Source organism: Ixodes scapularis, unplaced genomic scaffold (genome assembly GCF_016920785.2).
Source record: "Ixodes scapularis isolate PalLabHiFi unplaced genomic scaffold, ASM1692078v2 PGA_scaffold1__304_contigs__length_218370807, whole genome shotgun sequence".
Classification (NCBI taxonomy): Eukaryota; Metazoa; Arthropoda; class Arachnida; order Ixodida; family Ixodidae; genus Ixodes; species Ixodes scapularis.
Window position 1 is genome coordinate 10,885,831 of NW_024609846.1, and position 14,151 is coordinate 10,899,981.

The following is a 14,151-nucleotide window of genomic DNA, read 5'->3' on the forward strand; positions in this document are numbered from 1 at the left end:
CCACCTATTTTGGGTGCAAGAAGTTTGAGAATATTATTTGACGGACGTTTCGAGGGTAGCGACGTTTGATATAATTAAGGAGCCCTCTTTGTTCATTTTGCACTTATTGTAGAGATCGATTTGGATTACGGTAATTTTTATTTTGCTGAATTTATCGAGTTAAAATGAACGCGTAACGTGTAAACTCTTCAAAAGTGAATGGCGAATTTAAAAAGAAGTTTTCAGCAAAAAAGATTTTGACATTACCTGTTTGAGACATAACGGTGGAGACTGCCCTTTCAATGTATCAGCGCTAGTGCGGGAGAAGAACTCCTGAGCTAAACTAACTATAAACCTTCGCATATGTTTTATTGAAATACGCCTTCGTATGTTTTCTGCACCGTTAAATCTTATAAAACGCAACACACTGGCATAACCAGCTAGTTTAACGAGGAACAAAAAGAACTGAAACATAATTTATCTATGAAACAAAAATATATGAATTTCAAGCGTCCCTGTTAAGACAGCTATTGTTCCTAAGAAAGTCAAAGCCATACACATATTCCAAATATGTACCTCAAAACATCTTGGAAAGTATTCGGAAGTTCGTTCTTTATTTGGATAAAGGTTAAACAATGCGTATCTTGTCCACCTCAACCCTTGTTCTTTTTACGTCCTACAGCACTCGCAGGAACTTTCATTCCGCACAATCAGGACTTTTCTTTTTTTCGTGTCAAACGATAAAATAAGCTAGTTTTGAAAATGTGCTCTGAACAACGCGCTCATTTATGGCGTTTGGTTAATACCGCATATACACTCTTTCTACGCTCATCACACAGACGCAAAATGTTGAATCACAACGTCTGCTTGGCGTGGGGATATTACGCAAAGAGGAGGTACTTCGCGTACTCGAAACGCTAAGAAGAGCCCAGTAAAAACATATGGAAGCGCGATTTTTGGAGTGGTCTCTACCCTTCAATATTTTCTTCCTCACGCAGATTCGCCGGAAAAAGAAAGAGGGACTCAGGATGGCGTCGCGAAAGTACTCATACTCACTGTCGCGGGCCCGAGCTCCCAGTGGCCAGGTACAGGAGAGTAGCCAGGACCTTTTAACGACGGGCAATCCAAAAGACGACATGGAACGCGAGGGGTGCGGAAGTTATTTGTGGCTATTTATCGGCACGTGTCTCGTCGTACTCATGGCGACCATGGTGGCAATTGTGGTCTACGTCGAGTGCTTCTACAAGTGGCGGTTTCCGCTCCGGATTGACTGCAACTTGGATCACGCGGGGCTGAACTACACCAAATGTCTACAGCGAGGGTAAGTGTGGCGAGGCTGGTCTTTGGTGCTTTAAAAAATTCAAAGCTCTAAGGGACATGTGCCAGTTCGATCTATAGCATGTTGCAGGTTAAGAAAATCGGGGAGGAGGTGAGTGGAGGGAAAGAAGTCAACAATCATGGTGAGCACAGAGAATGTGCACGTTAGTTATTTGGTACGTAATTATTACTTAAAAGCGCAAAAAACACAAGGGACAAAAAGTTGGCGAGTAGGGCAAAGAGTAGCAGTGGGAACAAAGATGGCAGCCTTCCGTGTGTCCATTCCTACTCTTTGTCTCTTTTTTTTAGCACTTTTACGTAGTGAGCAAAGAGCTTTGTAGGAGGGGCTTGGCCTTTTTTTTGTTAACCTGCAACAAACTGTTGCGAATATTTTGCTCCGCGTTCATTGGAAAATAGGCCATGAATGTCGCAAGAGTGGGTACTAAAGTTTGCCGGCATCCATCTTAAATAACAAAATGCATTATGATGGTTTCTCGCTATTTTCGTGTTGTTTGTTTGTTAAGGAAACCAAGTCGAACTTAAAAATTTACGGAAGTGGAAGCTTAGGGGTGTACGCAGCATTCCAGCACATTTTACAGAGGACAGTCCCACGATTTATCAGTCGACATATTTTTTAATTAAGCGAACGACACTTATACTAAGTAAGGCTCAGACGTTATCAAAAGCTATTTTGTTTCTATTCAACAGAGAGTGCAGTAGGTCATGATGTTGCAAGTGGCGAGGGGGGTTTGTTAAGACGTACATCAAAAACGAGATTCATTAAGAAAGCTTTAGTAAACAAGGATATCGGCAGAAAAGCACTCAGAATCACGCTTTGGCAAAATATAAATAATAAATAATAGCTACACACGCGTTTGTAGCTATTCTCAGACGTTTCATGGGGAGAATGAAGATTTACTAGGACTTTGTTTTATCTTAAGTGCAAACGCAGTCAACGCTACGATCTCATGGGACCAATCGAACATCGTGGTCTATTTTCGTTGAACCAATCATGAACAAAAAAAGGTATAGTGACTTGTGCCCTTGACGCTGATTGGTCCGATTAGCTCGATGTGCTGTCTGCGTCTGGAGTTAAACTGAAACGAAATGTAGTCATGCTTCAATAATTGCGCAGTTTAATTATTTGAAACAAATGTGACAATCAGTGTTTCTTTTATAAATTTGAGGGAGTGTTCCAAGTAAACATTTTTCTTTTATCTCATTTAATAATTTCTGTGCGATCCAGTTTCAATTAAGATACGCACGACAACGTTTTTATTTCTTACGGGTGATACAGACTTGTTAGTATTTGCATATATAGTTAACCAGGTAAAGATTACCTCCTGCACGTTGCAGACAGCTGCCATTGAGCAGCGAACAAAGATGTGTCGACACAGTGCTTTTCGCATCAATTTGTTTTATTTATATCTGTAGAAAAGCTGTCTCACAAGCTTAATGTTGATATGTTTAATGTGGTATTACTAGGCACTATATGCACATATATCTCAGTTTCTAGAATTGATTGTTCGGCTAGTTGGTTTTGGAACTTGGAATACATTTTAGCACTCAAAACACAGGGACACAAAGACGAGAATCAGACACCACAGTACGCTACTAACAGCTGATTTTATTACATGAAACTTCACTTAGATACCATCCGTGTTTCTGATATTTCCCTGTCACTAGCCAACTCGATGCCAGACCGCGTCATTGAGGAAGGCACGTCCCTTGTCAAGTAGATCAATTGAGGCCACGCTGACACGTGCTGCCCCACCCTTCTTAATCTCATCTGCCTCGACTATTTCCCTCAGTTTTTTCCTTGTGGCTCACCAGAATCTTGCACTCTGAAAACAACGGCACAAACTTGCAGCTTTGACAATGATCAGACAGATGACCGTCCCGATAATTTCCTCAATCAGCCTCAATTGATCTACTTGACAAGGAACGTGCCTTCCTCAATGACGCGGCCTGGCATCGGGTTGGCTAGTGACGGGGCAATATCAGAAACATGGATGATATATAAGTGACGTTTCATGTAATAAAATCAGTTGTTAGTAGCGCACTGTGGTGTCTGATTCTCGTCTTTGTGTCCTTGTGTTTTGAGCGCTAAAATGTACTTGAGTTCCTAGATTTATACAATTTCCCCAAAGACAACTCGGGTTCGGTGACCACAAATAAAACAAAATATACTGGTGTTTCAGAGAAAAAAAAAAAAAAAAACTGCAATTAATGTATTCCAGGTAAATAGATTATTTTTTCCGGACCGCATTACTGGTGGTGTCGGATGTCATAAAATGCGCGATACTTACTAATTAGTTCGCTAATGCATCAGAGATGACTAATTAACGTTTCTATTAGTGAATATAAAAATAAGGTTATAATTATAACCTTCCTGAGCGTCATCGAAATTAACCAAATCAGTAATCTTCAGAAAGACTTTGAGCGCGTGAGAGGCGTAGTAGTGCACTATAGTTGTCACTCGTGCTGCAGGTACACCGCTAGCGGGTGCGATAAGGCGCCTCCGCGATTTCGTTTTGTCTCCTATGACAGCCCCAACCTTGTACCTGCTCCACGAGTGGTAACTTTAGCGCACTACTACGCTTCTCACGCGCTCGTGTCTTTCTCAAAATTGCTGATTTAGTGGTTTTAAATGACACGTAACAAGTTTCTAATTGGAACTATGTCTATTTTCACTAATTAAAAAGTCATATCTAGTTAATTAGCGACAATAATTAGTAAGTATCGCGCTTTCTCTGACGTCCGCCACCACGAGTAATGCGGTCCCGAAAAAATTGGGGTTTTACCTCGAATACACTAAGGAATTTTGTCAGTCTTCACTGAAACACCCGGTATACTTCGTGATTGATTACGTGCAAACCTTTTTTGGAACGGCATAATTTCCGGGTTGTCGTAAAGATTGATTTATCCACTTCAGATTGAGTCTGACCGTTCGCAATGTTTTCACTCGTTACCGCTTACGACAATCGAGAACCCACTAGCACACTGACGCCATCTATCAAGCAGCCCTGGAACATTTCCAATCTGCGTAGATCTAGACTGAAGATTTCTCCCTATTTGTAAGATCGAATTTACGCACTGACTAGGAGGAATGGTCGGTTTTAACGGTGTCAGAATTATTTAAAACCCACGGTGAAAAGTTTACGGCAAATCGTTAGGTAATTGTGTTGCATACGTGAAACATTCTGGCGTCGCAAACGTTTAGCGATACTCTTGAGTTTCCAACACGCCAGACGCATACGTTCTCGGCACTTTTCATCTGATAGTTTAACGCGTGCCATGTGTACGCTTGATAGTTGTTTCTAGGATGAAGCGATACTACCGCTAATCGGGCCGATCAACCTGGCGATCTTCCTGAGCTTTTTATAGTCTCGAGCTTTTCTCCATCAGTGCACACAGGTGGTCGAGCTCCTCCTCGCCTACCCATCTGGTCACATGATATGTTAACCAATCAGCGTAGAGCAACCCACTCCTCCTCTTTCACCCGTCAACCAATCAATGTCGAGCCTTGCGGCCACGCTTTTGTCTGGGCTTCACGAAATTCCGAACACCTAGACAAAGAACGTTTCCCGTTTAAAATTATGCTCAAATATTTAGGAGATATACACTCAGGTGGGAAGTGTTTCAAGGCCACTTGATAGATGGCGCTAGTGGACAAGTGTGTTTTCTTCTTCGCAAGCGGTCACAAGCGGGCACGACTCTCGGTAACGCTCAAACGCAAACGTCTGAGCCGGTTTTATGTCTGTTGACGTGACGAGCGACCATTAAATACAATAACTGTTAATGTTGCGTTGCAGGTGCAAGTACGTAGTCACGGATGGACACTTGCCCGTTTGTTTCTTCCCCGAAGGCTACGGCTATGAACAACTTGGCGATGTGACCGAGCAAGGCGATGGAGGATTCAGCATTAGGCTTCGCAGAAAAGCGACCCCACCTTTGTTTGGAGGAGAGTTTAACGACGTCCTTTTCAGCGTCTCCTACGAGACGGACACCAGTCTCAGGTTGCAGGTCAGTAATGATACGTATATTGGGGTTGCTCAAAAGGACGTACACTGATCTAAAATAAATAGGTGTCTAAATAGGACACGTATGTTACAAAATAATTGGGAACCCTCTCCGGCTCTCCTAAAAGGCAACAAATAATAATATAAGGATATAGCTTTTAGCGCAATATTTTTGTCGCGAGTAACATTTTCAGTTAGGATAGATCAGAGCTAGTTGGCCAAAGTGCGGCTCGCGGCCCTTTGAAAGTCCAAGTGCGGATCGCGGCTTCCTGGTGCACGTAGGCACCTGGAAGCTGGAGTACGTACGGTGGCACCTTGTGAGGCACTCTTCTCAACGATGAAGGTGGTAAGATCAAGACAAGCGTACGGTCCTAACAGACGACGTCATTCGAGCCAAACTTTAGGGTGCTTGTTTCGCGTACGAGGGGACACACAGTACACAAACATAACGTTCAACTGCTTTATGAGTGAATTCGCTGTGGCCACCAACTGAAATGATAGAAATAAACAACAACACAAGTCTGGTCCCTCGCCCTATCTGTTTGGCCACCCTCTGGATAAATTATGAAACAAGCACAATATCTTAAAATCGACCCGAAGAAGAAGTGCTTCATAGTCTGTTCTAAAGACACCAAACTCCCGCACGTATGTACCAAATAAAGTACATTCCACCCCCCCCCCCCCCAACCCCCCCAAGGTAGCAAAATAAATACAAGTGTTTTGCCCACTATCACGATACATGGTTTATGTTAGACGCAATTCCGAAACATATAAAAGCTAGTTTCAGAATCGTTTAATGTGTATTATTATTATCGCCGAAAATGTTTTCTTTTAGAGGGGGGATTAGTGCCTGTTAAGAGCGGTTTTTTTCATAGCAAATGTGAGTATTAGATTCACCGTACAATACCGTGTACATGCCGCCTGATTCGTATATTTTGAATGTATATTATGCATTGAAACGTAGAGGTGTACTTAAAGACCTCTGACACCATATCTTTTATGCACTGACTTGATTAACACCTTTATTAAATAAATAAGACAAATTTCCAACGCGCGTTCATAAATGTCTTTCCACAAACGTTTTGCGGAAGAAAATCTACGAGTTTATCACTATCAGAGGGGTTTTCACGCAGCACATCATTTGCGCTATCGCGTGCCCATTTGTATACGTCGCGCGAGCGTAACCCAAGTCGTGCACGCGGTAGATCGTGAAGGAAAAGAAAGCTTCTTTTCTTAGCACCGATAACGCCTACAGTTATTTGCGTATAACATGCCATAAAACACAATAACTGGGGCACATTCGGATACGGAAGCTATAAAACACGATAAGGAAACCCCTTACGTTCTGATGACGAAATAAAACGTGCTTGTAAATTTAGAGCAGATACATTTCAGGAGCAGCACACCAAAAATAAAAGCGAGCGTCTACCTCAAGAACATTTGCTTGGTGGTTCATGGCGTGAAATAAGAGTGTCCTGAATTTTATTTTGTTTGTAAGGTTCTAACATGGTAAGTTACTTACTGTAGTGGGGTTTAAGTAAAGAATGCGTCAAATAAACACCACCCAGTACTAGCCATGGCAGTGAACTCTTCCGCGGACCAACCAGGAAAGCCAGGCCATGGCGAGTTGAGGGGCGTTAGCACGACGTGCCCCTCAGCAGCTGACTATTTGTGGATCATGGGGGAACGGTCTGGCTGTAATGAGGGTGTAGGAGGACGCAGTCTTAATTTTTATCTCACTGTAATTCTTAATTACACACGTAATATGAACGGAATTCTCACGCTAATAAGGACAAGTTGAAGGACAGACCGCCCTAACATTGCTGAGTAGAGGTAAGATTGGAACTTCAACATTACATCCCTTAAAAGTGATGAGTGAATTCCTTAAAAAATTAGAATATACGGAAAGCGATCGCAATTTGTCATAGTGATATTGTAGAGATATTTTTTACCATGGTTAAGGTACACCTTAGCCAAAAGTAATACAGTAGAAGTTTATCTAATTATTTACTTCTACGCAACACTTGGGAGCGTATACTTATACGATGTGGTTAGTTGAATAACACTATATTCAAAATTTTTCCAGTATGTACATAATATTTACCAGACTGGATAGACACGCGGATCTCACCACTGAAACAAAAAGCGCACTAAAAGTTCTCTTATCATTTCGATAGCACACCCCAATGCTGATAATAATAGGGGATAATAGCTGTATGCGAACAAGAACTTAACAAAGTACTTAATACGAATAATATAAGGCGAAATAGTTTGGTTATATAAATTGAACTAGTCGCAAGAAAGTGAAAGTGCATCAAACGCTCTATAATCTACATTGTCGTATGTTCGTTGGTTTAGGTGGCACCAGCGAACGTTAAATTGGAACGACGGCCCATGGCACAACGCAAAAGTACATCGGAAAAAACGAGGAAGTACACCCTGTCGTACAGCGAACGGGGAGAAACCTTCGGCGTCGTTGTGACTCGCAGAGACAACGGGAAAATCTTGTAAGTGCTGCAGAACGATATTTTCCTTTTGGTTATGGTGAGCTCCGAGCTGGAAGCGCAGATTTATTACGTTTTAATTGTTGTGATACACTGAGCCGGAATTGTCTTTAGCACTTATATTGTTTGACTTCTCCTGCGGAATGATTCGTTTTGGCCACTTTTTTATTTTTTTGAATTTCTGGACTAATTACCAACTGGTGTTTGACGCTCCGTTCATAACAAATGACTGCGCGTGAAATGAAGATCCCAGTTTTTCTAAAATACATTTGTTTTGGGTGCACCCGCAATGAACGATTTTATGGTCGGTTTTGCTGCTTTCATTTGTTTAATAATATGGCACATACTTAATGCAAGTATCACTGGTATTTATTTATGTATGATTATGCGTCACTATTCGCGTTCCATGACTTGGTGCAGTAAATATCAGAGTAAAATGACCAGAGATCAGTTGAGCAAATTAAATGGTGACAAGCAGCTCAATTTGTTCTGGTGATTCAACTTAGCCATTTACACAAAATACATAGAAGCATTTTAGTACGAGTACGCTACAAAATATACGTTAGGCCTTTTTGTCTCGTAATAAAATGGCAGTGAATATTCCATTGCTATTATGATGGATGTATTGAAAAATCAATCACGAAAATGTTGCTTGTGATCACTATGTATCAAAGTAGCTTCAATTTCTCTCAGAAGAAGACACAAATCATTGGACAACTATACACCATATCACAATTACCTGAACTTTTCTTTCGTGTTGCTCTTGTTAGCGTTAGAGAAAAGAAAAATAAATCATCATGTTATGTCCGAAACATCGTTTTGCAATATAAAGCGTAACATATTATTAGAAGGATCGGAACAAGCATATGTTATTATATTCCATTATAAAAAATCGGGTAGCACTTTAGGCAAAAATTAAATTCCTGGCACTTTAAAAAGTTCAGCGGTATTTTAAAATATAATGAAACAAATGAATACATTTTTTCACGTGACACAGATATTCAAACACGAATACTCGCACTTAAAAGTTGGTTCACACCGATATACGTTTCATGGGATATTGCTAAGCCAGCATTTAATTACTAGGGCCCGTTTTTTTAAATGTTTTGTTCTTGAATCTAAAATTCACAAAACGACCTTGTTTGCTGCTCTTAGCTTATATCTAGGTTACCATGTGTACCTCGAGGACAATATTTTGCCGATAATCTTGCCACTGAAGGACAAGATAACAAGCGATATAATTGTTCCCTTACCGTACATGGGGAGGACTGGCCACCGTTCCAAGCGGTAGCAACAGGGGCTAGTGCCACAGGAAAAGAAAGAGTCAAATGCACTCGTGGCTGACGATTGACGTAAAAGCTTAGGCACCAAAGTGCATTCCTATAGTTAGCTGATAGAACGTGCGAGTAATGTAGAGGTCAATACTTTCCTCGAGGACACGAAACTTCTCCAGTATCTCCAGTGTCAGTCTTTCACTGAATAGAGTTTTGGACAAACAGTTTGCATGACAAGTAGGAACTAGTTCATGATGGCATACGAAGGGGATCTTTAATAACACAGCACAAAAAGTAAAAAAAAAACAAAAAACTTCTAACCACGTAATGCACTTAAGTCTTCTCGCTCTCACAAATGATGTAGGAAAAACTCGCAATAAATAATTTAAACTCTACCTGGAGAAATATATATTTTTTTAAAGTTTAAGGTGGCCTGAGGTTCATTGTTATAAAAGCGCACTGCAATACCAGATACCTAAGGCACTCTGGCTGTCTTTATATAACCAATACTTTTAGGAGACATTACTTCTCCAGGGTTCACTCGCTAAACGCAATCCTAAATCGGTTTGTTTAAAAGTAAATTTAACTATAATTCCCAAAACGCCAGAAGTATTTGATATTGCAGGAGACATTGGAATATATCTTCTGCCATATTGCGTCATACGTACTCAGAGCGAAACAGGGCTTTGAAATGAGCCTTTTCGTTCACATGTTTCTTTTAGACTGTTATCGAAGCTTTACGCTTTATTGGTGAACATGTAGTGCGAACTATCATTTTATAAGGAGTCGTCTGGAAGCGTCAGAGTTGCCCAGACGTTTCCTTAAGAGATTTATGGAATCGTAAAAGAGGTGAGACACCAATTTTAGGATTCCATGAGACTCCCTTTTAAGTTCATTCTACCCGCCTCAATCAGAAGGGTGCCTCATTTATCTTCTTGAATCTTCTTTGAGCATGTTAATATTAAATGCGCAGTTCTGTCTGCAGCTGTACTTTTAATCTTACGTGAATTGAAGATGACGCTACGAGCAATTCCGGAGACGATTTAATGCCGCGTGGCAGTCACGTGACTCGCAAGCCCACGCAGTCACGTGATGCCCTCACAGGCCTGGATTGACTGGGATGGCTCGTGGCGAACGCTGTGGTCCATTTTAAGTTGAAACAACCCATAGCACCAGCCGTTCCGGTCTCGCGAATGTCCTTCGGCACGAGTGCTGTTAGTGATAAAGAAACAATGGAGAAGGTGAGACTTCGTCACTGAGGAATCTTATTGCTTTTATCAGAAGGGCATCCTGGTGTGGTGCGGTGTTTTTTTCTTGATAACCGATATCTGTATCTTAAGCAGCGGCTCAAAGTTCCAGCAGCCGGTATATGACGACCTGCCGCCAAAACAAGGCTCTCTTTCAGAAACAAAAGTCGTCTTGCGTTGTACACGATATAAGACACGGAAGACCGCCTTTACCTAATTTTCCCGTTTATTATTATTATTTTTTTAATAATAATAATATGACAAATGATAATAATGACAAGTGTGTCAAATCAACGCACCGCAGCTTGAAGCACGCGAATTGAATCTCTCATTTTATTACTCGGAGATCCTGAATTTAATATCCTTCCTTGCCCGTTTTGATATGGATGAGCATCGTACCGGCGTGGTGGTCGCCAATCACTACTGTGTGGTGCACGTACGTTAAAAAGTGCAGTCCAGAAGTTGTAGAGATCTTGCGAAATTTCGCACTTACAGGGAGACCCCAGGCACCCATTGGAGTTGACTAACCTCCCGCTTTCTCAACACGCACACATAATTATTCTTTATGACCTCTGCCTGTCCGCGAAAAAAAAACAAAAAACACTTGGTTATGGAATATAACCCTTACTGTTCATTATTCTTCCTGCTACTATGAGAACCGTAAATCACCAAACGATGTTCAGCATTTTATTGTATGTTTTACTGTCAACCATGAAGGAACACGCCAGCACACATGCGATATAAAAACCTGACGGTTGTTTCAAAAGTCGTGTTTATTAGTCTCCACACCAGGTTTATGCAGTTTTCCTTCGCTGCACACATGATTTAGTAGGGAACAAAACATCTACCAATTTAAGCAGAGTGTTTTTCAAAACTTAAGCGAATGAACAAAACCAAAACAAAACAATGTTCATATTTTGTGTCCGTTGTACAATGGCATTTGCTGTCGAATATTTTGATTTCAGTGCTTTGCTCATTTACAGATCGACTTGTGAGTTAAAGTAATTCGCGCTATCTCACTTGATCGGTCGCTAAGCAGCAAGCAAAACGAACCCCCCCCCCCCCCCCCCCCCTTGCCAATTCGTGCGGCATGTAGCGGCGTTTCAATCCAAGAGAAAATTCCTGATCAAAAGAGCAAGCATGGACTAATTTCATCCCTTTCGGTTCTGCCGGCATCTTTTTAACAATTACTTTACAGAAATAGATAAACCCCTAATCTTTGACCACTTGTATTCATCAAAAACCTTCTTACTGCATTTTCAGCAAAGTTATGTGAAAGTGCTAGACCTTTTGATACCTGGTATCGGGAGGAGAAGCTGTATTGCACGACGCAGCGACGCCCCTTGACATTCAAGAATGACTGGGCGATGCCAGTTATGGCAACATGTTTCTCTTCGGGACTCGCTTGTGAATGATATTACAAAACAACTTATGAATTAAAAAGAAGAACAACATATATTTCAGATTTGACACCAGGTTACCGGGAACCGCTCTGGCGGAGCAGTTTCTTCAGATATCGACTCGAATAGCGTCAGAAAATGTATTCGGGCTCGGAGGCGCCGGCTCCAAGTCAACTCTCAAGAACGACCTGAACTGGAGAGTTACATCATTCTTTACAGAGAAGGCACCGAACGACGAATCAGTAAGCTCAGTACTTTCCTGTGACCACCGCATTTTGTTTGGAAAAGATCCTCCTTGCCCAAAACTAAGTTTGAACGCAATTTAAAAACATCCAGAGAGCTCGTACTATTTAGTTTTAGATTGAACAACAGACAAAGAATTTTGTTGTAATTATAAAGATCAAGATATTTTACGTAAAATCAATAATAGAAAAAAAAACCGAATAAGTGCGCTTTATTAACAGTAGGCTTATACAACTTACTGAAAGATTAGATAAATCCGTCATCAGTTTGCGTTTGTCAAAAAAAAATTTCAGGTGTAGAGCCCACAAAATATCTCGGTAAGATTTGTGCAAAAAATAAATAAATAATACACGCGTTTAACAAGGCGGCGACACAAGCACATCTTTCAACTAGAAATTAACATTTATCCATTTATTTTGAATACCCTCAGGGCCCGTGGGGCATTACAGAGGGGGAGTGTACATGGAGTAAATACATCAACAGCAGTACAGTATGCAGTAAAAATATAAACATTAAACACGTGCAGGATTAGAAAAATTTTCGGTTATGGCGGGTATTAAGGATGAAGAATCTTCAATGGAGGCAATGGAAGGAGGACGCCGATTCCACTCTGAGCAGGCTTTGAGGATGAAGGAGTCAAAAAGACCTATTTGTGCTGAAGTGAGGAATGGCCACTTAGAACTGGTGATCAATGCGGGATGAGAGGTATGAAGGCTGCGAAATAAGTTCTTGTTTCAACGGTGCATGGGTTATAAAAGAAAATTTATTGAAAGACAGAGAGGCGAAAATTTTCTTCGAGTTAATAGATCAGGAAGTCCAAGATTAGATTTCATTAACGAAACGCTAGCAAGACGACTCCAAGACAACTCTCCACCTATAATGCTCCCCAAAACGTGTCAACGAGTACGCAACCTGGCAGATAAAAAAAAGGGAAGGTAACGAGTGGTGGGAAATGATATATACCGGGTGTTTTTGCGAAGACTTTCAAAAATCCTAAAAATTAGGGCGATTGAAAAAAGAAGAAACTCTCTTCGGGAACAAGCTATCAGCCACGGCGGACGTCAGGAATTGCCAAAAACCTACTAACTAGCCAGCTAATTAATTAAAACTTGTTAATTAACCTTTTAATTAGGGGAAATAGACATATGGTTCAAATTAGAAAGTTGCTGAGCGTTATCGAAAACCACTAAATCAGTCATTTTCAGAAAGACTTTGAGCGCGTGAGACGAGTAGTAGCGCACTAAAGTTACCACTCGTGGAGCAGGTACAAGGCTAGCGGTTGCGGTAAGGCGCCCGCGCGATTTTTCCGCCTCTTATCTAGCCCCAGCCTTGTACCTGCTCCACGAGTGGTAATTTTAGTGCGCTACTACTCTTCTCAAGCGCTTAAAGTCTTTCTAAAAATGACTGATTTAGTGGTTTTCGATAACGCTCAGCAATTTTCTAATTGGAATCATATGTCTATTTCCACTAATTAAAAAGTTAATTAACAAGTTTTAATTAACTATCTGGCTAATTAGTAGGTTTTTGGCAATTCCTGACGTCCGCCGTGGCTGATAGCTTGTTCCCGAAGAGAGTTTCTTCTTTTTTTCAATCGCCCTAATTTTTAGGATTTTTGAAAGTCTTCGCAAAAACACCCGGTATATGTCGCTGGAGCCGCTGACCCCTAAAAAAAAGACGCAGGGTTTGGCGAGTCCCGAGTGTCCTATTACTGCGCAGCAGCCAATCAGATTGCGGCATGATGCCATGAGCCAATAAAAAATGCCGAATAACGAATCCCGAAGCAAGAAGCGCGAACATGAGTGGCCACACTCTGCGTTTCATAAGTTGTCAGGGACTCTAGTTCAAAGCTGCGGCTGTGTCGTCCTTCGTTCTACGTGCTTATTGTTTCTTTAGTTCCCGACTGCCATCAATAAGCCCATCAGTTCGTTCTTTGACAAATAACTCGACAAACGAACACGATTGTTTAATAATCTGAGCCATATTAATTAGGTGAGCAAGTTCGACTGCTTCTTTTGAGGGGTTGTGATGACGTCAGAACGACGCCGAGCCCTGATTGGCTCAATCGGAGCTCGGCGTCGTTCTGGCGCAAAAGAAGCAGACAAACTTGCGCTCCGCATTAAGGTGACCAAAATTGTCAGCGACCTTCTATTTAAAGTCCTATAATG

At 41.3% G+C, this 14,151-nt stretch overlaps 1 protein-coding gene across 1 annotated transcript in view; it reads left to right on the forward strand.

Annotated features, from left to right (window-relative positions):
* The first annotated feature begins 1,021 nt into the window (after positions 1-1,021).
* LOC8038369 (probable maltase-glucoamylase 2) overlaps positions 1,022-14,151 on the forward strand; it is a 38,992-nt gene continuing 25,862 nt past the window's right edge. The window contains exons 1-4 of the mRNA XM_029991449.2: positions 1,022-1,300; positions 5,112-5,322; positions 7,677-7,825; positions 11,808-11,985. Of these exons, the coding sequence (XP_029847309.2) occupies positions 1,116-1,300; positions 5,112-5,322; positions 7,677-7,825; positions 11,808-11,985 (723 nt within the window). The 5' untranslated portion in view covers positions 1,022-1,115. The remainder of the gene's footprint in view (positions 1,301-5,111; positions 5,323-7,676; positions 7,826-11,807; positions 11,986-14,151) is intronic.